Source organism: Parambassis ranga, chromosome 7 (assembly GCF_900634625.1).
Source record: "Parambassis ranga chromosome 7, fParRan2.1, whole genome shotgun sequence".
Classification (NCBI taxonomy): Eukaryota; Metazoa; Chordata; class Actinopteri; family Ambassidae; genus Parambassis; species Parambassis ranga.
In genome coordinates this window covers 8,686,816-8,712,316 of record NC_041028.1, presented here as the reverse complement: position 1 = coordinate 8,712,316, position 25,501 = coordinate 8,686,816, and the positions used below count along the sequence as shown (strand labels likewise).

The 25,501-nt window shown below is 40.7% G+C and overlaps 1 protein-coding gene across 1 annotated transcript in view; it reads right to left on the bottom strand.

The window, feature by feature from the left end:
- The window catches only part of LOC114438743 (protein FAM19A2-like), a 59,003-nt gene that overhangs the window by 19,517 nt on the left and 13,985 nt on the right, over positions 1–25,501 (bottom strand). The window contains exon 2 of the mRNA XM_028410271.1: positions 8,305–8,405. Coding sequence (XP_028266072.1) covers positions 8,305–8,404 — 100 coding nt within the window. The 5' untranslated portion in view covers position 8,405. The remainder of the gene's footprint in view (positions 1–8,304; positions 8,406–25,501) is intronic.

Here is a 25,501-nt window from a genome sequence, read left to right as displayed (position 1 = left end):
AAGAAGGAGCATAAAATGCTTTGATGTGTTTAAAGCACTGCTGTTTACAAATTATACAATTGTAATTCCTAACTGTCCAAATAATAAACCTTTCACTTAATGAAACATGTTTTTCTCCATTTTTTATTTTTTGCTAAGTTTTCAGCCCAAAATGATGATTTAGACGCAATGTTAGGTTCAGATATAGACTGCACAGTGCCTTGTTCCCAAAGTATGATGGGAAATATAAGCAACCCTCGTCTGGATAAACAGTCAATGACTGTGTAGTGTTGGACAATACAATAACAACAGCAGCAGGTGAGGACAGATAGTGTATGCCTTCCTCAATAATAAATACCAAACTGTTTTGGTGTCCTGCCATTTCTTAGCCTGGCCAGCCATCCTAATTATTTTTTGTTGTGGTCAAAGAACTGGTCTGGTCTCTGTAGATTAGAGTCGGATTTCCAGGGGGCAGTACCAACTGCAGATGCAGAATAAACTCCCTCTGGATGCTTTTGGATAGTACTTAACCAATCAGAGAATGAAGCATGTGACACGAGTATCAATGACTTATCAATAAAAGACATCCAAAACAGCATGTAGCGGAGTAGGTATGCTAGTAGATACCTGCTGTCACATTCATTATAAATCTTGAAAAGCTAAGGCGTTATTAGCAATTCTGCAAATATTTTTAACAAAGCAATCAGCCAGTCATTGACGAAAGCCCATCCCATTTCAGATAAACCGCTCTGATTGGTGCAATAGCGTTTGCACTGAGTGGAACTGGCTGGGAGGGAGTGAATTTGTGTTTGTGTATTTGGAAACAGTCATGCAACCTTTGACTGAAGTCTGCTGTACAGACTTGGACACCTTGGACAGCCTGCTGGTCTATAATAGGAGCCGCAGGGGATCCCTGCTGAGCCAGGTGCAACGCCCCTTTCTTAGTGAGACTTTACAGTTAGCCACTGCTTACACTGAAATCTTGATGAACCCTAAGTGACAGCAGGGTCCAGCCAACTTCTCTGCCGTCACAGGGACTGGGAGCAGCAATTCTGATTGGATGTATTCATACATACCACTGTCTTCTCCTGTTTGAAATAACTATTCATAGATATACATTTAGGAAGCATAGGCAATAGACCTGTTCTTCTGTGTAAGTGTGAGGATGTGTTGAATTGCATCCTTCAGTTCATGTCGGACAAGCTGAACTCTACACTGAAGTGCTGTAGGAGTGTAAATCCCAAAATAAGTTACAATCTCCTCTGGTCATCCTTGACTCTAATATCTGGAAATGGTATGTATTGGTTATACATATTTCAGCGCATATTATTATTTCATATTTCATGTCTTGCCAGCAGCTTATAGTTGAAAGGGCGACTCCTGTCTCAATGTGACTTTCATGTAAAAACAAGCCAAAATAATTGCAGATACAGAATTGGAAATTCAAATGCATGTGTCTGTAAGACTGTGTTCCTATGAATACCAAAGGCGAGTATTGTACAAACACATAAGAACAAAAGCACTGCACCACCCACCAGGCAAATACCTCTGGAGGACAAATTGGAAATTGAATCATAAACTATAAAGACCCAAGGTTGAGTTCAGCTTTGGAAGAAAGAGAGACGAGATGGAGGTGGAGAGGAGAAAAAAAAGAACGGCTGCATTAAATAAAAGTTCACTCTTTCTCTCCTGCCCCTGCAGAAATTCACGCTGTGCTACCTGATTGAAATTTCCTGGTTTAATAGCTGTGAAATAAAGTAAAAGTTGGGAAGAGGAGGAAAGAGAGAATATGAAACAGGGGGCAAAAGAGAGGAAAGGAGTGGTAGTGGAACAACACAGGAGAGAGAGGGAGCCTTAGAAACTCAAAGACCAACAGGCACACAGGCTTAATGGAAAGTGAATTACTTTATGACATGTAAAAACTGCAATCAGGCCACTCATTAACGTTTTAATAGAACCCGTAGTTCCTTTATAAAATACTAATGCTGACATCTCTGTTGCAAAGCAGATCTAGATATAATATAATTCTGTACAGTGGTTCAACAGGGGCTTTATTTTCACACGGATGTATCAGGCTGGGCCTATGCAGGGTTGGCTGTTGAGTTAACAGGTAACGATTTGTACTAATGAAAGCAATAAGAAGGTCCCAACGAGGTAATCTCACCAGGCAGCCAGAGGAAACTCTCCATTTACACCAATTATTGCAATCAGACAGTGACCACAGCACCCCCCACACACACATACAGTAAAGTGTTTCATTATAGGCTCAGAGAGCTGAACTTTTCCTGTGGCACCACATCATGAATGCATGACTAAAGCTCAGGATGGGTCCCAGGTTTTTTTCTTTGCAAATGATCAAAATTCTGTAAAGGCAGATGTTTGTGTGAAACATTTAGAACATCTATGGCACTTTAGAGTGTATTATTTTTAGTATTTTTTAGCCCTGTTAGCAGCATGACTGTAGGTTCGCCGTTGTGGTCCGAACCATTCCAATGGCTACTCTATGGATCGCACATGAATTTAATACAGATATTCCAGCCACTTCCTACTACCGTTCAAAAGTTTGGGGTCACTTGAAAAGGTCTTTATTTCTTTTAAACAATGTTTTTTTTTTTTCAATGAAGATGACATTAAAGTAATCAGACATGCAGTCTAGACTACAGACTATTCTAGTTAGGCTGATTTTTAATGGAATATATACAAAGGTATACAGAGGCACAGTTCCAGCAACCATCACTCCTGTGGTCTAATGCTACATTGTGTTAGCTAATTGTGTTAAAAAGGCTAATTGATGATTAGAAAACTCCTGTGAAATTATGTTAACTCAGCTGAACTGTTAGGCTGATCAGAAAAGCTATAGAACTGGCTTGGTGACCCCAAACCTTTAAACGGTAGTGTAAGTTGTACTGTTATTGCATTAGATTTAGTGTTAGAGTGAACACAAACCTCTTTGCCAAAATCCTTGTACCCTCCAATTTTGTTGTGGCAGCCTCTGTGCAGTTCAGACTAAATGAGCAGACTATAAGAAAAGATTTCGGTATTTATCACATGGACTGTACAATCCTAAGGATATATATTATTGTGCATGCATGGAACACAGACTCCATGTGGTCTTTATGAACACCTACATACCTGTGGCTGAGCTTAACTGAGTTTCCTTTTGCACAACCACGGTTGACATTTTGTCTAGTACAAAGCCAACTATTTGATGCATGGTTGGATTGCTGGCGTTTGGACCAGGCTTCTGCATGTCTTTCACATTTAACTGTATCCTTGTTGTTATATTAGTGCCATCATCAACTATTCTGACCACATCAGCCAAATTCCTGCAAAACAACCTGACTGAAACAGATTTGTTTCAGGTTTTTGATCACCTATCAATAAACATATTTCACATTTGCATTGCATTATATGCATACAGAATATACTAAAACTTTCTTTTGTAATCTCATGAACTCATCTCTTAACAAAAAGCAGCTGCAGCCTGCCTGCGTATATACATAGTGAGATAAAGTATATGCACAACATCCGGCCAAGCCTTGGTAATCCAGTCACACCCTTGCAGTCCACTTTTGTTTATCTGTAACCCTGGTTCGCCAAGCATGGACCATGAATCATACAGCCTCCTAGCAGAGTGCATCTTGCTGCCTGGCATCACCTTTCTACTTTCATAGATATTCATTTTCTGCACTTGGTAGAAAATAACAGCTCTAAACACACTTCCCCCTGGTAGAAAAACCATTTTGTGATATTCTTGTTCAATATTTTAGCAAACAGACAGCCTGCCTGACAGACATTAGAAATATATTTCTCATCTCTACGTCCTTTGAATATGCAATGTTTGAATCATGTCTGAACAGGAATAAGCACAGGAGATAATCCTGTGATAGACTACAGAAGACCAGGACGCCTGTAGCCAGTTATCGAATACAGTCCTGTTGCGATAATAACATCATGGTTAAAACAACACATGTTACCAAGGACACACTGATTGGTGAAGGTGAATGTATGCAAATTCAACTTGGAATTTGTGAACATCTGAAAGGAAGGTGCCTAAGGCTGTAGAGAATATAACAATCATAGTCATGGACATATATATTTAACACATACAGTATCTATGTTCATAAGGAAATAGGACACTCTGATCTACACTGCTGGCCACCTAATGGCCTGAGCAGTCCCACCATTACGCATCAACTCCTGCAGTGCTGCTGGTCCACGAGAGATGTAGAATACATACAAGATTAATACATGTTGTTGTCTCAGCCCCAACAACACATATAATATCATGCTTTATGTTATGTCGTTATGACCACAAATGGTGAGGTGTTTGGAAATATTAATCTCATATTCATGATACTGATGGGCAGCTTTTGAGGCTCCATATTGACCAAGTCACACCCACTTTAAAATATCACACAGTCTCTTAAACTGTACCTCAGGCACATAACATTCCACTTTATTGGAATTTATACTGAAATCTGTCACTGTTCTTTACTGCTACTTAAAATTTCTAACTACAAAAGCTAAAATTCTTATCTCCTGTTGTTCTTTTCATAGTGTATAGTTGAGTTTTCTGACACTAAGTGAAGTTTATTTGCTTATTTGAATAGCCTTTTGTGTGTACAGGCAGCAATGGTCTTTAAATTGTCATAAAGAAACACCTACTCAGATTCAGTAAAGCTAAGTTTTTTCATTTTGTTCACAAAGGCAGAAATCTTTAATGTGATGTATGCATTCATTGCCCATTACCTTTGTGCAGTGCTAACATGCAGTCTTAACTACTACACACAGCAAAATGAACCAGAGTTTTATTTCAAGTGCCATGAACTAGCAAAAGGCTGAACTGCCAGGAATGCAGAAAATGTTAAGTGTCTGCAGTAAAAGAAAGAATCACCTCCTCATCAGCACCTCAGAAAAAATATATCACAATAAAAGTATTCAGAGTTTTGCTAATGGTGGAATAACTCAAACTGCAATCTAGACCATCTGTTCCAGTGTCAATAATTACTTGAATTTAACAAAGTCCGTCTCTTGACCTATGAATTCAAAGAGAAAAAGGAATGCTAGGATGTTTGTCAGCATGAAAAAAATGTCACATCTGTAATTTTCTGCTTACATTTTTCACAAGCCATATGAAGCCGTGTTGTAGACCAAGCGTGGAATGCAGCGTTACTGTGGAGCAGCCACTAAGGAGGGCAGACAGCCTGTCTCCGCACATCACATTAGAGAGCCTCTTTGACCGTGCATGCATGTACGAGATGTGCGCGCATGTGTTTGTGTGTGCATTTACTGCAGGCCCGTCTGTGTGCCTGACTGAATGCACATGTCCCTCTGAGCTTGTGGGAGAGCGGTTTAAGCCCCTATATATATGTACTCGTCCTTACATCTCTATTTCCCCTCCTTGGCAGTCACAATGTCTTTCAAAGTAACTTAACTTCTTAGTTGCCTCTAATCAGTGGCGATGTATGGAGATTGCAGCCTATAGACTGGGAATCAATGAGTCGACAGTGTGTGGTGAAGTGATCAGCGTAATCGCTGTTCCGCTTTACTTCAAAATCCAAGCCAAGCTGTTTCTCCAAGACTATTGGCAAAACTACTGAGACATTTAACCGAGGTCCGGACTTCAAATAAGATCTCTTCATTGTAGATCTGTGCTACGGCTCTGCAGTCTGTAAAGCCTGTACATTTCCACATGTTACTTTTGTGTATAATAGCATGTGAGTAAGAGACATAGACAGGACAGGGGATAGATGGCTTAACAGATGGAAAGGCACTAATGGCAAAGAAGAGGCATCTTTTTTGTTTTCTGTCTTGAGAGATGAAGATCTGGAGGATATAGAGGATGAACAGCAGGCACACACATACATACTGTACATACACATATGTTAAGACATCTTTTGCCACTTGTCAGTCCCATCAGCTTCCCTCCTGAGGTCGCCGTCTTGTCAGCACATGCCTCACGAGCTGGTGGCAAAACCATGTAGATACACATGCTCACACACTAATGCAACAGTGTTGACTATAATACAAACACAATGTATGTGTGTTAAGTTTATTTTATTGAGTTACATGACACTTTTGTAATATTTCTGTTGTGGGTGATTAAAAATTTCCGTCATCAGTGTTTGAGAATGGACGACATCAGTCAACCACTGCAGGAGCCACAGAACTAAATTACAGCAACGCCTAACATTACAATCAAATTTCCTTCAGAAGTCAGTTTGCCTGTGATTCTGTGTGTGTGTGTGAGGAAGGAAAGAGACTGTGTGTGCGCTTTGTATGAGCGTGAGCATCAACCTTGAAGTGACCTAAGGGATTATATTCAGTAATTATCTGATTACTCTTCTGTTTTTCCCCACTCAGACAACCTGCAACTGGATAATGCTGTAACTCCCTGATTACAACTTACTCTACAATCAATCACACATTAACAGGAGCATTCACACAATACACCCCCCGCCCCCCCCCCCCACACACACACAGGAGAGAAACACCACCATACTACCACAATTTAGAAGAATTAAAAAAAACAAAAAAAAACATTACTGAATTTTTAGTGACATGAAGGTATGATGAAGGTATGGTAAACTTTTTTCTCATCTTTTGACATTTATCTCTGGCCTGCTGTTTTTTAGTGTTTTCATTGCTTTGTGCAGACCTCAGCATATCACTGAAAGCCCAGTGAAGCACTAACAGTAAGAGAGTGCCTGTCCTCTCTCCATGTCTTTTCACCATCCTTCCTTTTCTGAGAATATTTGCCCTTGCCTTGTCAACAATCTCTCTGTGAGAAGAGGAGATAATGCCTGCCAGCGGAGAATAGGAGAGTCAATCTTACACACAAATACACACACAAAGCTATGGTTATAGACACTAACATTCCAGGGAGGTATGCCCGTCTACTGTACACACACAGAAACTCACACCCCTGTCATCCCCATGTGAACATATATGAGGCCAAAGGACTAATGTCTGTCTGTGTAAGATGCAGGATTCTTTTTTTTTTTAAGGACTGATTCATCATTTTCTCTTTTAGTCTTATACTAATTGAAAATCTGTACAAGGCAGATGTTGAGACACACAGTACACTGACTACAGCACCAGAGATGTGGGATGCGCAGTAACAGCTATGACAAACAAAGGCAACCGGTTCAGATGAAGGGCAGCCGGTGCCCGCCATATGACATGGAAGCCAAAGGCAGAGTTTAACATTTTCAAGCCATCACTGCCGATCACAAGCAGTCAAAGCAAAACACAAACATTACTATCATCACTTATTTGTTTTATCCTTAGGTGATTTTGTCATTTGTCATTTTAAAATGTAAGTCACTTCCGTGCTTTAGACATTTTGCTTCACAAGTCTTGAACATGTGTCTTAAAATAGATGTTTGCAACAACTGGAGAGATCAGCAGCTGATCTGTGTTTTGGACTCATGTCCATGTAGCATGAGGCTGCTTTGGTGAGTTGCTTCAGTTTTGTTTGCTGTACTCTCTTCTGTATAGGTTTTGCATCAACTATATTCTATTGACATATACTGAAGAAGTCATCATGTCATAATAAAAATAAACTTAAAGTGTCACCACCTCAGAAAGGTAAAAGTCCCAGCGTTGTAACATCAAACCTCCACAATGCACTGTTCAAACAGAATGGCCTCAGGCACATAAAGCTCTTCTTCATATACATTTCAGCAGCTATACAGTAATGTGCTCCCCATTAAATCCCTTTTCCCAGAGGTATGTGATTTTCACCGTCACACCTCGGTGATCATTGTGAATAAAGGTGGCGAAGCTATGCAACCTTCATATGAGAAATGAACTGAAAAAAGTAGTAAGAGGCCTCTGGGCTCAATCATGCCAGTGACTCAGCCACTTGGCCCACATGGGAAGGATATCACACAGCCAGGGATTTCTAATCCACAAAGCACACTGCTCACTGTCTGTGTTGTAACCCCCAGGCATTTTTTGAGCCTCGCCCCACCCCAATGGGACTGAAAAGACGCAAAAGCCCCTGAACTGAGAAGACCCTTCTTGTTGGATTACTTGTATTCCCCGTTCTTTTTATTAAAGAACTTTTTGTGTGTTCTTCCTGGCAACCTGCCTCTGTGGTCTCATATTTCATTGTGAATCCGACCCCTGCATTCCCTCGGGTAGCACACAGCCTATTCACTAGGACTGTACAGCATGTGCAAAGAAATTGGCTGTAGAGGCTGCCTGCAGTGGTAATCTACAATAGATCCAATATGGGGGAAGTTGTAAGCAGACACATACCGACTGACAGGAGTGTGTACTGTACACACACACAGGCACACATGCATGTCTACCTACCTGTGTGGCTCCTGTGTGCATGTGTGAGGGAGGCCAGACAAAGGGATAGCAGCAGACTCCACACACCTACTCCACAAATACAAGGACCTCGTTCCCGCATTCTGCCAGGAGGAAACAAACACATCATTAGAATATGTATACATTTTTTTTTCGGCTGTTCGTGCGATTTAAATTTAAATATGACATATGACATTTTAACACATAATTATTTTTAAATTCTTTAGTGCCACCAGCAGGTCTGAATACTCGCTTATCCAGTGAAATAGCTAAACACCTACCTCTTGAATCCATGATATAATTGCAGCCAGATAATGAGCCCCACTCATCCCTTACATGTCTACTTGTGCCACTATGAGGTTGACATTTGTCATGTTGAGTAAAACATCTTCAGGGCAAAGTGTCATTTTTCTCTAGTACCTTATATATTGCAAATTATCATAAATAAATGATATGGCAATTAAATGCAAATGAATGCACGATAAAAGTGTTAACATAGTGAGCATTTACCTGATTAAATTCACAACACTCAAAACCAATTAACAATAGAATGTGAAAAAATGAAGCTATAATGTTATGTCAATGTTAGCAAGCGTCTTTTACTGTCAATAAGTATATAGTCTTGACAATCATGTTGATGAATGTAACAGTAAACAAAATAGACGAGCAGTCATTGCATAGCAGGATTAACACAGAAGCTGACTGTTTGCTTTTAGCCTAGCATGGACCTCATGCAGTGTTTCTGCTCCCCTCATACCCCCACACCACAGGTATGTTAGCATCTTCATACATATTGCTAGCACAGTTTCTTACAGAGTAGGCCTACATGTAATAAATAAGGTCACCCTGCATGATGTGCTGGTAGCAGGCTAAGAGCAGTTTGAGGTTTTTGTTGCAGACGCATCTGGCGCACCTGTAATGCAACTGAAAACAAAGATTTATCAGACGCTACATTATACTGCTTACACATCTGAAATCCTGAGATGTACCTAAGAGGAATCTAAATGCAGAATTTAGATTTAGTCTTTTATAGTTCAATGGACAAGGACGGAGACACAATGCTTACACATTTATGGTCAACCCATGAGTGGTGTTTGTTACTGGATGCAAAGTGGCACAGACCTTCAAACCTACAGCCCAGAGTCGCTGTACAACACCCACACACTAACCCTGCTAGAAGAAAGATACAGTAATTCAGACCATAGCAGTTTATCTTACTCATTCTAACACACTTACACACAAAAAATGCAATAAACCCCTTGATAAAATAATAATCCAAACTTTGTAATAAAAACAAAACATTTATGTTTCAGTATAAGTTTGTAGTGGATATTCTGTGGATGAAGCAAACAATGATGAGTAAACACTCAAAACACAGGGAATCTCTTGTTGTGTGTCTCACCCTGTCCAAATGCTGGCAGGTGTTTATATTGAAGTGAGGGGATGCATATAATTAAAGCGCTTTATATTCTCTGCACCAAGTAGGACGGAAACTTCCACAACAGACAAACAAGCTGCCTTTTTACATCAGGAAAACTTTTTTTTTCTTCAGTCAGCTGCACATACGCATGATGGTGTGAATACATGCCTGCTAGCAAAGAATTGATTAGATAAGCAATGATTACTAAAAACTGCTCAGCTGACAGTGTAATACTGTGGCTGTATTACATACATAATTCACAAACCTTAAAAAATAATTTACTGTTTTGATACGTTTCATGGGACAAGTGTATGTTTTCGAGTAAAGCAGCAAAGATGAGGCAGAGGGAAAAAGGTACTTCTGAACGGATCTGTTGCTGTGTGAGTCTGGGCAGATTAACTCAGTGCAGATGAGATTATACACACACCTGGTTGAATCTGGCTATGAGCTGATGTGTTTATTTGTGTGCATATCCGGGCATGTATGTGTGTGTGAGAGAGAGAGAGAGTGTGAGTGTGTGTTTGCCATGAGGAAGTGTGTGTTAAGCCCTGGCTTGAGTTCTGAGCTCGGTGTGTGAGTCATCTGGCTATGCAGCCAGGCATTTCTAGAGCCAGGAGAAGCTGCAAAGCCAGACAGGCTGAGCCAAGGCTTTCTCTGGTTAGAGGGCATCACACACACATATGAACACACATACAGAATCACATTGATAGATATTTTTATTGTTGTTTTTCTCTCTTGTTTCTCTTCTACTCTTCCTATATCTGTCTCCTCCTCTAACCCTTTTCCTCCTGCTCTCACCTGTGCTCTGCTAGTGCTAAATAATTAGGAAACAAAGCAGACGCCGCCGGCTTCCTCTCCATCTCATTTAGACACAGAGCAGTGTTTGTGATGATGCAGTGTCACTTCATTATAGCTGCAGCAGAATGAGTGGGTGTGTGTGTGTTTGTAATATAGAAACAGATTCAGAAAGAAGAAGGAGAGAAATAAAAGAGGAGTAGAAGCAGCCATGTGTGTTTGTGTGTGTCTCCGACTGCTCAAGAACAAGAGGTCCTGATCAATAGCATCTGAACAGCTTGACTCTCAGCTTGAGTATCATACTCAGCAGACATCGGTGACTCAAACATCAGCACACACAAACTGCTCAGACTTGCAAACAGCTTTTCTGCATTGATAAACCAAGAATCTGGGCATGTATGTGGGAGTCAGTTAATTTTGAGTGGATTGGGTGCTAACTGCTTGTGTTTATGCTTGTTTACATGCGTTGCTCCCTCATGCACATGTGTTCCAAGCAGCCACCAAGTATGTAATACCATTTGATCTTATCTCCCTGTATAAATACCGGTAGGAAAGCAGGGCTTGTAACCTTGGATGATAAAGCTTTCATTAGCAGAACACAGAGAAGCAACAGAGAAGGGAAGAGAGTGAGAGCAGAAAGAAATAGAGTTGGAGAAAGAGTGGTGGTCTCCAATGAGTTCTGCAGTCTGTTCCATCCCTTTAATTAGTCCCATTGGAATGCCTTCCTGCTCCACACGGCTGATCAGTTTCCCCTCCATATTTCCAGTCTGTGTTTTTGTGTGTGTGCGCATGCTGGTGTGTGTGTGTGTGTGTGTGTGATTGTATGCATCTTAGCTTAAGCTGGACAGACATCTCACGGGTATATGAGCTCTGGTTGAGCTCCCAGTGGTCGAGAAGAAAAATGTAGTGGAAACACATTAATATTCAAGGAGTTTCCATTCTCTGAGATATCTACCATTTGAAAAATGGGATGCTCTTACTCTGCATCAGTCTCTGCAGCAATCAACAGGAAGTGATTTTACTATCATTTAAACATATTAGATATTCTCCACAAGTGTTTTTAATTTTGGAAAATGCTTTCAGAGTGACAACACTAATGACAGATATTACCACAGAACCTTTCGTTAGCTTTCGTTAGCTAATTTGTGTATAAGCTTGGATCATTTGCCTCTTTTAGATGACTGAACAAGCAAGGAGCTGTTTAACTTGCAGAGCGCTCCTAGTAGTTGGGTGGACAGCACAATTAGAACCCATTCCCATCACAGATAAATCAGATTTTTTGGAACATCATATAGATGACCTCCACTCCAAGGTGTTGGTGCAGTAATTACTGGCCAAACAAAATCACCTAAAACGAGCTGAGTTTTGGCCTTGTTCTAAACCAGTGCAGTTTAACTGTGGCGTGAAAGCACATAAATCAATAACTGTGTTTATTTCATATGGAATATGAAATATAAATAAGCGGAGCCACGTGTAAATATTCAATAATGTATGACCTCATAATTACATCTCTTTGTTTGCTTGGAAAAAAGTGTGAACAGAAAACTGAACCAGGCATAAACACTGACATGGATCAGTAAGAAAAATATTATGTACCAATTAACAGAGTAAAATCTGTGAGCTCAGCAGGCTGTTGCCTCATATTTATTTCCTGTCTTTGAGTAGGAGGTGTGCCAGTCCCTCACTTAGAAAGAATAGATATGGATTCTGTTCATCTTGACAGTTTAGTGGAGAGATCACTGTCACTCTCCTGTGGTGCAACGCTGTGACTAAGGTCACCAGGATACCCACAGAAGATCATTGTTCTATTCAAAGTCAGCGTATCAAAAGGGAGATGTTGTCTGATACTGTCAGGAGGTAGCAAATAGAAACTCAAAGGACAAAGAGATAATAGAAAGGAGAGATAAAATGTAAGAAACAAGTCTATAGAAGGATTAAGGTGCAGAAGTGCAAGCCTGAACAACACATTCATTTAAAAAGCAGATAATTCATCATATAGAGCAATGAATGTTCAGGTTTGGATGAGTAGGAGGTATTCATGTCAAAGATACGTTTTTTAACTTCTTTCATGTTGTTCTCTCTTTTATAAATCAGCAGATTATACAGATATGTGAAGGCATTCATGTAAAGCACTCTACACTCTACTGACTTTACTGATTTGTTAGCCACAACACAGTATGTGCCAAAGGTGGCAGCATCCATCTACCTCTGTTTCGCTGAAAGTTTCTCTTCCTCATCTCGTTAATATTTTTTTAGCTGAATTTGTCCTTTCAGCTGAAAAAGCCTTTATAACAATTATTTGAGGTAACTTCAACTGCAAGAAAAATCAGCCTTGAAAACATGCCAGTGTGTCACCTGACACCACAATCACATTAAGGTTCACGTTCAGCAGAAGAAAAGTGTGGGGGTGATGATTTGTCAGAGGAAATCTGTGCATATTTGTGTGTGTGTGGTTTTCATGTGTGTTCCATTAATCAAATGCACAGTGTGGCCTTTATGGATAAATTCGCTCTGTGTGACCTGTAGAGAAAGCCAGTGGCTCCAAATTAGGCCGCCAATTTTGCTCCAAGCATTTCAGAAACTCAGCACTAAGTGGAAACAGGAAGGGAGACGGACAGATGTGGGAGAGAAAATGAGGAGTGGGAAGCTTTTGGTCGTTTCCTCTTCCATCCCTGAGCCTCTTATCAGTCTCTTGCTGTTAACAGTCCTCTATGACTTCAGCAGAGAGCACATCACAGTCCTGACATTCCCATCTTTCAAATCAGGTTTTTGCTTGCTGCTGCTACATGTGTGTCCCCGACACATCCCCAAAGCCTGATTCGACCCAAGGGTGTCACACTTCATCTATCTCCCTCCTCTCTCATCCCTTGTCTCTGTCTACCGCCCGTTGTGCTAACCTGGGGAACTCTTTGCACCGCAAGGTACAATCCTGATGTCACTACGGATCCATCTTCCACACACGGCACAACCAACCCTAAAACATCCTCAGGTCAAGCACACACACTCTGAAACAACACATCGCATCTGCTGACAGTGCAGATCCAGGTGGTAAACACAGTAATGTTGTCTGAGCCTTTCTATCACCCAGCAGTCCAACAGCATGAGACAATGAAAGAAAAATGGGAATTTCCAGTCCTCAGGTGCGAGCTGCATTACTATAAGCTGGTTTAACACTGCAAAAATAACATCAAAGTCCCAACACGGTGCACCACTTTCATATTTATCTATCATATTTTGACTGTACTTCAGTTTTCTGTAAGGTTCTTGGGCAATAACAGAAAAAAACACTTTGAACTAAATAAACAAATGCAAAGTAGGGGATCTCTTGAAGCTTTGGAATTGAAGAAATATATTAAAGCAAAATGCAAATGGCTTCCACAGAGTGTGTGGCCCGACACAAGGAGAAAGGAAGCGTTAGGCATGGCAGAGCATAGATGCGAAAAAAAAATAATGCAAGGGGAAGAAATGCTTTCTTTAATTCAATTTCAATCCAGTTTTTTTGACTTCTATAGCCTCTTGGCTGGGATTATTATAGCACTAGATGAGTAAAGAATTAAACCATCCAATACTGTAAGCCTTTGTTGACAAATGTAGCAGAGTAAGAACAACAGTAAAAGTAAAACACAGACTTGTATAAAGGAGTGGTGAGAACAAGCAAAATTAAGTATTTAGGTTCATTCAGCAGGAGTAAGAAGAAGGAGCTGCGCTTTAGGATAACAGCCTCTGAGAATGGCTGCAGCTATTCGCTTGTTTCTGGGACTCACTGAGGGAGGAAGGATGTAGGTTCTACTTTTCCAGCTCGCTTTAATGGGAGTGTGATTTCATCCGTCTATCTCCCAGACAGACAGGTGAAAGCGACTGGCAGTAAAAGCACTTGCTCTCCCTTTCCCGTCTGCTCCTCTCTCTCTCTCTCTCTCTCTCTCTCTCCCTCTCCCTCTGTCTATACTCCCCTCTCTCCCAACTTAATTTTTTATCACACTGTGGTTTCTAGAAGGCCAGAGCTTTTTCTTTTCTCCACCACCCTCAGCTGGTATATTTAGATTGTGACTCTCCTCCTCTTTCATTTCTGTTTCTTATTGCGAATCGCTGCTTTCTTCATCTCTAACCATCAAAGCGCGATATATGCTTTGATGGTTTGTCTCTTAGCTTTGAGTCAGTAAAATAATCTGACAGCTGACATAAAAAGTAAAAAAAAATACATTTTATTGTACCCAGGCTTTCCAAATTCAGCTTGAGCTTAAGCTAAAATTTAAAAAAAATTAAAATAAAAAATTACAGTCTCTACTTGACCACTAAAAGAAAGTAATGCTGAAGCAAAGAGGTCTCATTTAAAAAATTGGATTAGATAGACAAGGCTAGACGAGCACTGTTACTTGAACATAAACATGTCATTTTGGGGGGGTGGTTGTTTGTTTGTTTGTTTGCTTGTTTGTTAGTTTTTTTCACTGGCAGCCTGTGTCATATAAAAAAAACACACCATTTCATGAATTTAAACACAATGGCTTTAGATCTGCATTCCTCTCATTGAATATTCAAATTTGAAACCTAAAGCTGTAAGGACACACACAGAGGATCGGAGGATCTTCCTTACAGGGCAACACTCAGACACTCTGAAATCAACACCTGCTACAATAGAAAGCCAACACATGTGACAGCCTGACACACCATTTTTTCTTTAGAATCAGTCATGTCAGGTTATATGTGCAGTGTCAGCTCTTTTCCTCAAATGGAAAGGGTCCAATTCTGTCTTTTTTTTTTAAATGTGCTATACAATCAAAGGAGACTTGACTTGACTTGAAACAGAAACTGCTTTTAGCTGGAAAGCTTAAAAACATAGTTTAGGTGTGAAAAACTGAAGTCTCCATGTGTGTTAGTGAAGAGCTGTGCTGGTTACAGTTTATATGAAAGAAGATGGTTAAAAGAGTGAGAGCGATGGAGCGGATGAAAAATACATTTTAAAGAGACAACAATCCTCTTTTCCTGTGTGTGTGTGTGTGTGTGTGTGCGTGTGTGTGTGCGTGCGTGCGTGTGTGTGAAGGAAAAGACAAAGACTCAGTGATGTGAGTTGATGAGAGGCAGGAGGTAATGATTAGTGTCCAAGCTGCCCTCAGAAAGTTGTGCTTCAGTTTAATGAATACCTAAAAAGCGGAAACAGTCTGCGATGGTAAAAGGCCATCCTACATCTCTCTCTCTCTTTTTCCCTTCCTTGTCTCTGTTTCTCTGACAGATTATGGAATTTTTATCAGAATAACGCAGCAGTAACAATGGGGCATCTCGCTGATGGCTTCAGTCCGCTCTGGTCTCATTCTGTAACTCTCCTAAACTCCCTGAGTTCAGACCTATTTCTCTGCCCTAAATGCATAATTCTGTAAACGAAGCATCTGCCTGGGTGGTCCCTGTAGGCCCATATGTATCAGGCTGAGGCTGTCATGCACAGGAATACACACCAACAGTCAAAAATAGTTCAACATAGAGTCCAAAAAACAGTTTGAAACTGACAGATCATCACCCTTTAAGCTAATGCTTTGTTGAAAAATATATAGTTTAGTACAATATAAAAAACAGTTGTACTGTTGAGTCGATGTGTCATTGTGCCGAAAAGGAAGGCTGCAGTGTCACCTGAAACAAATCTGTTTTTAGGTTTCCTAAATTAGGATAAGGCCTTTTATCAAGAGCACATTTGTTCAGTGCAAGTCTGGTACAGAAGCCAAGGAAACCAACGAACAATAATCTGGCAGCTTTCAGACAGATAATAAGCTGCAAATGTTGCAAACAAAAGCAAATAAGTAGTTGTCAATATTTATCTGCCAAAAAAATCAGAAGCGTGAAGTCAGTGTTTCTATAGTAACATGATTCTTGGTGCATTGACATGAAAGCACAAGTTAAATTTATTTAAAACAGAAAATTACATCGATACAAAACAGCTTCTGGGGCAGTAAGAGGCGTGGGCAGAGCAGATCTGTTAAATATTATGGTATATACTTAAGCTTAATTACTGAAGTTGCCTAGAAAAAGTGTGCAATTGGTGAATTTGCAAACAAAATGTATTCAGGTCAAGAGGTGCACTAAAATATATTCTTACTGAGGTATTTATGACATTTCATGATGCCTTAAATCAGCATAAATAATACAATCAAACTTCACCTTTTTCTTTGTCTCTCCTTCCTAGTTGACTCCCCATATCTTTTTCTATTTCAACTCGCAGCCTGGTACACATAACTTATGCATGCTGTTTTCACACAGGTTGCCATGATTTGGTGTGTTATTTGTGTGTGTTTGTGTGTCTCAGTGTGTGTGGTGCATTTGCAGCTAGCAGCTGTAGATAGTAGCAGAGCAGTAATGGTGTATAACTCATCCTAATAATGCAACAGTGAAGCAGCAGGTAAGGTCAACACGAGAGACTGTGGTGAGAAAGGCAAACTGTGTGGACACACACACACATGCACACACACACACATCAATCCACCAGAAACACACCTCCAGGCACATAAACATGTAACACCACCAGCCTGTATATCACGCTGCATCCACCCTCGCCTATATTTTCTTGCAACCCATTATTTTTTCCTCCTGTCTGTTTTCCTCTATCCATCCCTCCATCCTTGTTCACCTCTTCCCTCCTCCTCTTCCACTTCCTCTTCTCCATCCCTCCCTCTGTCTTATCCTGATATTGTTGGAGGTCAGTCGACACCCTGAGGAAGAGCGCTGATGAATAGATCCATGATCACTGGCTGTAATTACAGTGTCAAATGAACTGTTAACTGTCCAGTATGTGCAGTATTGTGTGTGTGTGTGTGTGTGTGTGTGCGCACCTTCTTTCTCTAATGTGCTAGTCAGCTCCCCACAGATGCACTTGCCATATCAGCATCCACAACAACAGATGGACTCCAGTTACACACACACACACACACACACACACACACACATATATATGCAAATCCACACACATGCACTCAAAACCACCATCTCAAGTTTCATTTTTCATAGTTCAGTGAAGTAGCAGAAATAAAAGTGGAATACATCCTCTCTGTTAAAACGTAACTCTGTCCTTTTGTCTTCCAGTTACACCATTTCTGACTCAGCAGCTATTAACACGCCTGCTAGTAACTATTTAACATAACATGTAACTAGAACCCATCCTGTCATGGCGCATTCCAATCAGCAGGAACCTCTTTACACTGCAAGTAGGTCTGGCAGATGTGTTTTTTGGCACACACATGCACACCAGAACTCCCATCGTACTGTAAGATATTGCCAACAGATCACGGTGAGCTATTGACTTCAACACACATCCCTCCATCAGACACGATAATGGAGACCAGGAGCCATGTGGCAGGCAGCTCAGCAGCTGGGCTGGCACCAATGAGAAGCAGACAGACAGAGAGTTTAGTGTTTCTGGTGGGTTAAATTATGTCTACTTTGGTTCAACCTCACCAGTGGAGAGTAAAATGGAAGAGAGCAGTTAAACCAGATAGTCCTATTAATATTTATTTACATAAATGTAGCTGTTTATCAATCCAGAAAGAGAGAGAAAGACTTTGAGAATTTGTATCTCCACAGCGAAGTCTAGATCGGAGTGCTCTTGTTTCTGCGATGTTTCTGAATTTAACACATATAAAAGTAGCAATTTTTATATTGTCATACACAGTGACAACATAAGTAAGCAACAAGAATGAGCAATAAGTTACTAGACAGGTTAATTGTTGGAAGGTTTCTGAGTAAAACTCCCACTGATCCTTACTCCATGTTGAATGTGAATTAGAATAGACTGTACAGGAGCAGTACTGCTTCTTCTTTTCTTTTTCCTGGGACTGAGGGTAGACAGGACTCAATATTCGTTAAACAGCATGTCCAGCGGTTACTGAACATTATCATACACTTCGACTTCAGAAAGTAATATTCGCTATCCTTTCAGATCTGTCTGTGGATGTATCCGTCGCTAATCACTAACTGTGTCTGTGCTACAGACCCACGGTCAGGATGTGAGTTGGACAGTTGCATGATGAGCTGAGGCTCAGCTAAGTAAAGCTAGAGCTGCAGATTCAGGAAACAATTATCTGTGGGTTCAATAATACAAACAACAACTTTGTGGTTTAACACATTGCTGTTTACAAAACCGCCACAAATTCTGCTCTGTTAGCATTAGTGAAGCATTGGAATAAGCTGGAATAGAGAGAGTTAAACGGATTTTATGTCTGTGTTTGAGAATGATTTCTATACATCCGGTTAATCAGGGCAGATGTTCCTGCACTATCACTGTGGGTTCAGTAAATCATTTATAATGCCTTGCCTCATGCACGAGTGTGCTTGCAAGACACACACCAGATAAACACACACACAGTGTTGCCATGGATGCATTATATGCAAAAGAAAACTTAGCCAAGCCACCTAATCAAATTCAGAGCTACATCTACAGGAAGGGTAAACATGGACACACTCCTGTCACGTGTGTTAGTTTGCATCTTTATGCCCTTGAGTGCATGCCTGACTATGTTTGAATCTGTGTGTGTGTGCATGTCTACTTGATATTCCAGGGTGGCCTGTTGTGAGTGTGGTTTCCCACAATTCTTATCAGAGTTGTGATCACAGAAAGCTGGTCTCTTCAAATGGAACACATCCCTCCCTCACACTATCCATGATGCACACAGGCACGCAGCACATAGATGCACACACACTCATCCTTTATGTTTCTCTGCTAGTGATTCCCTTTCTTGAGTCTAATTCAATCTTTAACTTATAACACAACACCAAAAACATGAGCAGCCAAGAACATGAATGTAATTTGGAACAATCTGAGGTGAGTATGACTGTCTTATGAATATATAAGAGTTTTCCTTTTGGAAGTCCTGCACAAAAACCAGCAGAAGAAATCTGCCTGGGGATGGATAAAACAATTGCTGGCTTAGAAAAAAATTGAAAACAAAGAGGAACAAATGCTGCAGCAAATACAAAGCAGCAGGGAGAAAAAGACATGTAATATTCAGCGGGGAAAGCAAAGAGGTCGACATTTTAAAATTGGGGTAAGAGAGGGGTAACAAAAAAGCAAATGGCTGCCAGGTTGTACATCCTGCCTGTTTCAGTCCTGAGACGGACACTATCATGTGCTCACTTTTATCAAGTGATGGTGTAATTGACAAGCTAGAGATGTAGCATGGTAACTCAAAGTACTGTGTATGCTGTGTACACACACACAAAAGCTGAGCAGCGCTGAGGTAGATCTGCATGCTGATCTGCTGAGAAATGCATCACACAGCAGTTCACGCAGAGGTAAAAAAGTGACGAGAAAAACACTTAGATAAGAAGAATCCTGTTCAAAATCTGGCTTTGCTTCATTCTGGGAAATGTGTCCCAGTTAATACTCTGCTGCTCCCACACACACACACACACAGAAGCATGCATACTCACACAAACACACGTCCCTACACCGCTAATGAACAGGCTGCTTTCACACTTGGGATTTCTCTCCCTATATGTTTTTTTTTTATATTTGATACCTTTACCATATCTCTCTCTATCCCTCTCTTCCCCCCCATTTGCATTCCTGTGGCGCTTGACGTGCATCACTCATACATTGGATAGTTGTGAAATACATGCACACACATATTGTGCACAAAAATACCTTTTGCAAAAAGCAACGCAACTAATTTAATAAAAAGTCCCCCCCCCCTCCCATCTGCACACACCAGTCATCACAGACAGCTTTCAGTCAGTTAAAACATTAGCAAAAGTCACTATGGCACGTCTTCTAAGTGACTGTGCTGTCACCTCTGCATCGACAAATTAGACAAACAAATCTATAATTCTCAAACATCACAGGTGATTTGGAATGTGTCAGTCGCCCGAGCCGTAATGTATTCATGTTATTCATCTTCACGCTTGCCATACACAACCCCTCTTATTCAAATACTTGTTTTCACAGCCTTTTAATCAAATTTGCATGGATTAATTTTCAGAATGTTTTAAGCATTGGGAGCATCTTGCCTATAGATAGCTTGGCAATCCGTTTGAAAACAGAGAGATACCCTTGCATCATAGTCCAACATTGTATCATGTGATATGTGTGGTAATTGAGGCAACTAGTTATTTCTCATCCTTTGTTGCAGGTCACAGTTATGTTTCATCAAAGACTTATCGCTGTGAGCCTCAGTGTCAAACCGCTCTACATTTTCAGGCAGACTTCAAACAGTTCATTTTTAGTCAGTCATATAAGCTGTTTCACTCGCAGGCAAAAGAGGAAGGTTTGTTCAAGCCAGGTCGAAAACCATTGAAAATTACAGTATCTGCTGCACACAGATGTGCGTTACTGAAATAGAATGGAGACAGAAGTGAGAAGAGAGAATGGATTATTATCATTGATATAAGTCAACAGAAAACACTCAGAGAATCCCTCACAGGTAAATCTTTAAACAGCCATAGTTTCATAGAACTTGCAGATTTCTAACCATGCTTTGTATTTTTCCTGGATAGCATGTGTAAAATGAATGATGTACGCTGCAGTCCTGCACATTTTGCATGTTGAAGTTTTTACCAACTTTATGCCTCTCAGACATTTCAAAGGCAAATTTTTCAATTTTTACCAAAAAGTGAGCAGGGTGCTTATTCAGTAATGAAGCCAAAACATCTGGAAGCCTCTTACGCGGGCATTCTACAGTAGGGCCCTCTTCTACCAACCAATAAGTTCAGGAGCAGTCATCATTTATAAGTAATGAAAGTGGCGCTATGCAGTCTTCTCCCCCATTTTCTTGGTTACCAGGGTTACTAATTTCTTTAGAGACACCAGCATGCACTCACATGGCCTTAAAAGGACATTTGTGTTACTTTCTCATCATGATGAATTATTGTATGTATTGGGCTACTAGTAGCTACAAGAAGACCCTAGGAGCCATAACTGCCATAGCCATAACTAAATAAAGGAAAAGACTGCCCTCGAAGAACAATGGGTTTAGTTGACTGGCCTTTTGTTCTACACATTCACATCTCATTCACATTGATTTGTGGCTCATGGCTGGTTGAACTGGAAAAATCCACAGTTACACAGATTCACTGAGCTGGTACAAATTGGACATTAAAAATAATCCTGGAAAAGTTTTGTTTTTTTGCTTTTCACTTTATCAGGATTATTTTACCTGTTTATTCAGGCAGATTGTTTTTTTCAGCACCATATGTGTCGTGTTTGAACACTTGCCTTAAACAACAGACACCTAAAGGAATTCCCTGTGGTGCCAATAAATGACAGTGTTGCATTTGCCCCCTCACTGGTTTTACTATCTAGCAGCTGTAGATAGCTGTAGGGTGCAATCTCACAGACAAGACAACATCAAGAGCAACAGCGGACAAACAATTAAGTGATCACTGAGATGCGAAAAAATACAAGAACAGTCTGTTCCTTAGCTACACAACAAAACAATGTACTGGATACAGTTTGTGCACAGCTGAATGAAACGTTTGTACGTGTGTTTGTGTGTGTGTGGGGGGGGGTTGTCTGTAATTATGCCTTGAACTTAGACTCACTCACACACAAACATACAGTGTATAGATATACACCCATTCACCTGATTATAGCTGACTGCAGACATACAGTCAGCATGTGACAGCAGTTTACATGTACATTTCAGCAAAGCACACCCTACTGCACCAGTAATACACCCATTCCTTCACACACACACACACACACACACACACACACACACACACACACACACACACACACACACACACACACACACACACACACACACACTGCACACATCCAGTATCCCGTCGCCCCTGATAGCATATTGCCAAAATAAACAGCATCAGCCCTGTCAACACAGAATCCTCTCACTGCAAGCTAGAGATTCAGACACACACCTGGGCGTCACACCCAAACACACAAACATAAATCTACACACACACACAATCCCTCTCTCTCTATAAACACATCTGGCAATCAGAGATGTGTAGAGACTCACAGCAGGGAGAAGCAGATCAGTGGGGTATTGATATTGCAAATGCACTTCTTACCCTCTCTCTCTCTCTCTCACACACACACACACACACCACCCCTGACAGAGATACAGACTGTTCCTGCCAGGCTGGAGGACAAGTGATTTCCTGGCAGCCATTGTCTCCTTGCCTCTTAATCCAAGCAGTAGGAGGTGGGCGGTGTTGACATCTGAGACCAGTGTATGAGATCCTCTCATATCTGACCTTTAACACAGCCAGACCAGAGCAGGTAAAGGTCTACAGCTCCCCTGTGACTTGCATAGATTTGATACTGCACACAAGAGCAAAGGAGAGACAGGACAGAGATAGAGCAGTGGCACAAATGGAGTCCTTGAATATAAACCTATTAAGTACAAAGAAAAGTAGGTTTCTCCCTCTTTCTTTTCAATATCCCTCATTCAGATTCCCATCTTTTTCAAAAGAGCAATGGGAGACTAGCAAAAGTTCACCTCGGAGTATCTACATATTCACCGGACTATTCTGTCTATTGCAGCTTCGAATGTATATTCATAAACTCACAATGGGTCCTCAATGGGCTGAATAGTTGGCCCTACTCAAGGCCCCATTTAACAGATTCACAAAACGTGTGGAATGTGATTGCATCATCATGTATCAGTGAGAATATAAAAGGCAAGAGAACACAGCTAGTGACTAAAGGATGTAATTAGCAAGCAGCTATTGTACATACAGTAAATCTGCTGACCTTCACCTAAGACACTTGTGAGTTGATTTTTTTTTCCCTGCCTTCCTTCCTTTCCTTATGTTTTTAGTGGTTACAGTTCACTGTCACTTTTTGTCAGTGTGTGGTTACTTTCAGGGGTCATTATGTTTTTGTTAAAATGCTAATTTTTCAACAAGCAGCTCATTTTTTTCAGTTTTTTGCATATCCACTCCATTTATCCATTCATGGCCACTTATAATCATGTATTAATGTATTAATTAGCTATCTGCACAAATAAATGGTGACATGCAGACCTGCATTGCCTCCTCTGATAGAAAGTCTGTTTCTGTTTTGCATGTGACCAGTAGTGTGAAAGAAGTGTGAAATTCCTAATCTGATTAATAAAATTAAATTGTTCAAGATGCAAGGGAGTATTCAGGGAAGGTTTGCAGTATGCATCATAATTATTGATATTATAGTGTTTTAATCATAAGGCAGCATTACCAAACTGCCTGACCTCCCCAAAGTTCTCCCTGGCCAGTATACATAGGAGATAAGGGCCAGCTTTAACCAGCCACCCATACCCCTGACACCTGACATGCAGGTCAATCAGCCAGGGGAGCCACGTCTGTCAGGGCCAATGTGAGCTGGGTAGCTGGTCACCAAGCAGTTTAATCTCCAACAGATTCCCACCACCTGTCTCTACTGGCATCACACCAAGCCCTGCAGCCCCACAATCTGCCAACTGCCACTGTTATAGTGCTGAGGGTTCAGTGGAAACTGATGGATGGATGGATGGATGGATGGATGGAGCACACTCATATCCATAGGACATGCAATCTATTTTTGAACCTGTGTCTGTTGAAGCTGTTTGAACGCATCACCTACTGTAGTTCACCGATAAGCTCTGCTGTGTGCTGGGTGCTGTCAGAGCCACGGGTGACCCGCAGGCTATACTGCTGCATAAGTGTGTGTGAATACATCGTTTGCCTCAGGGGAGGATTTGCTCCCGGGTCTTTGATTACCACCAGTTTGCAGTCAGGCTTTTCAAAATGACACAATTGTTAGAGTCCCCTTCAGCAATATAGCATGTAGCTTGTAGTCAAATCCTCCATCTGTTGGAAGAGGGCTTAGCACTTTGGCCTGGCTGCCCACTTGGCTCTTGTTTTATGTCTCTGAATGGAGTGTGAGGTTAGACATGTATGCTTTAGCTCCAATAAGACTGATAAAAAATGATTTTGCTTGATTTTTTAAACAATAAAGATCAGATTGGATATTAAGTTAGGCACCATTGCATAACCAACTAGAATCTGACGCATTTAGCTTCATTTTGAACAAATCAAAATATGCAGACACTGTCTACAACCCACAAAAATACATAAATGTTATGTACATATATTTATGTACGTATATATGTGGACTGTGTATGAATCTACCAGTCAAACAGACAAGGAATGCCATCTCAAACACAAAAGTAGTAGCCTTCATAGTGCTTTGCTACGAAAACTCCTTATTCCATGTCAGCACACAAAACAATATAACCAATTTAATTAGGGCTGCAAAATAAGCTTAGCTTTTATTAATTATTAATTTGTTATATATATATATATATATATATATATAAAACAAATGACTGTTACGTGCCGGTACTTGTGTGTATGTCTGTGTCTCTGCTTTCTGTGCAGGTTTCCAAGTGCTTCCAGTGAACCAAGTGGATGATTCACACCTGAGTCCACTTGGTCCTCATCAACAGAAGTATATCAACTGGAGGTGTGCACATGGCCAGGGCCAGTGTGGGCCAACTTGTGGATGCACACACCATGCGTCTTTGCTCCGTCCAGAGGGACTAGAGCATGATATTCAGCGCTGATCTCTTTTAGTTTTGCTTTTGTGTTTGATTTATTATTTTGTTATTCGTTTAAGTTAATAAATTTAATTAATAGTCACTGTTTCCGACTGCTGTCTCTTCCTCAGGCCTGGGTAACATTATTGTTACTGTTGCTTCCCCTCATCCCCTGGACTAACTGGGGAACGTAACAATGACATTTAGAATACCACTAGTATCATTTCTTCAAATACAAATGCTTATTTCCCAGAAGAGTATACAACATTAAAGTCAGTGAAAAAAAAGACTGCAAGTGGCCTGCAGCCACATGAGCTTTATTTCTGATCAGATCTTTCGGACAGACTGTCTACACTGTTTTTTTGCAGGCAATGACCAAACACAGATGAGACTTTTGCATGGGCCACTGTGGTAACAACATAAGTATCACTAACTATGTATCTATACATCTACACTGGATGCAGAGGTGTGAGTTCCATCACCTCGTACGTCATGC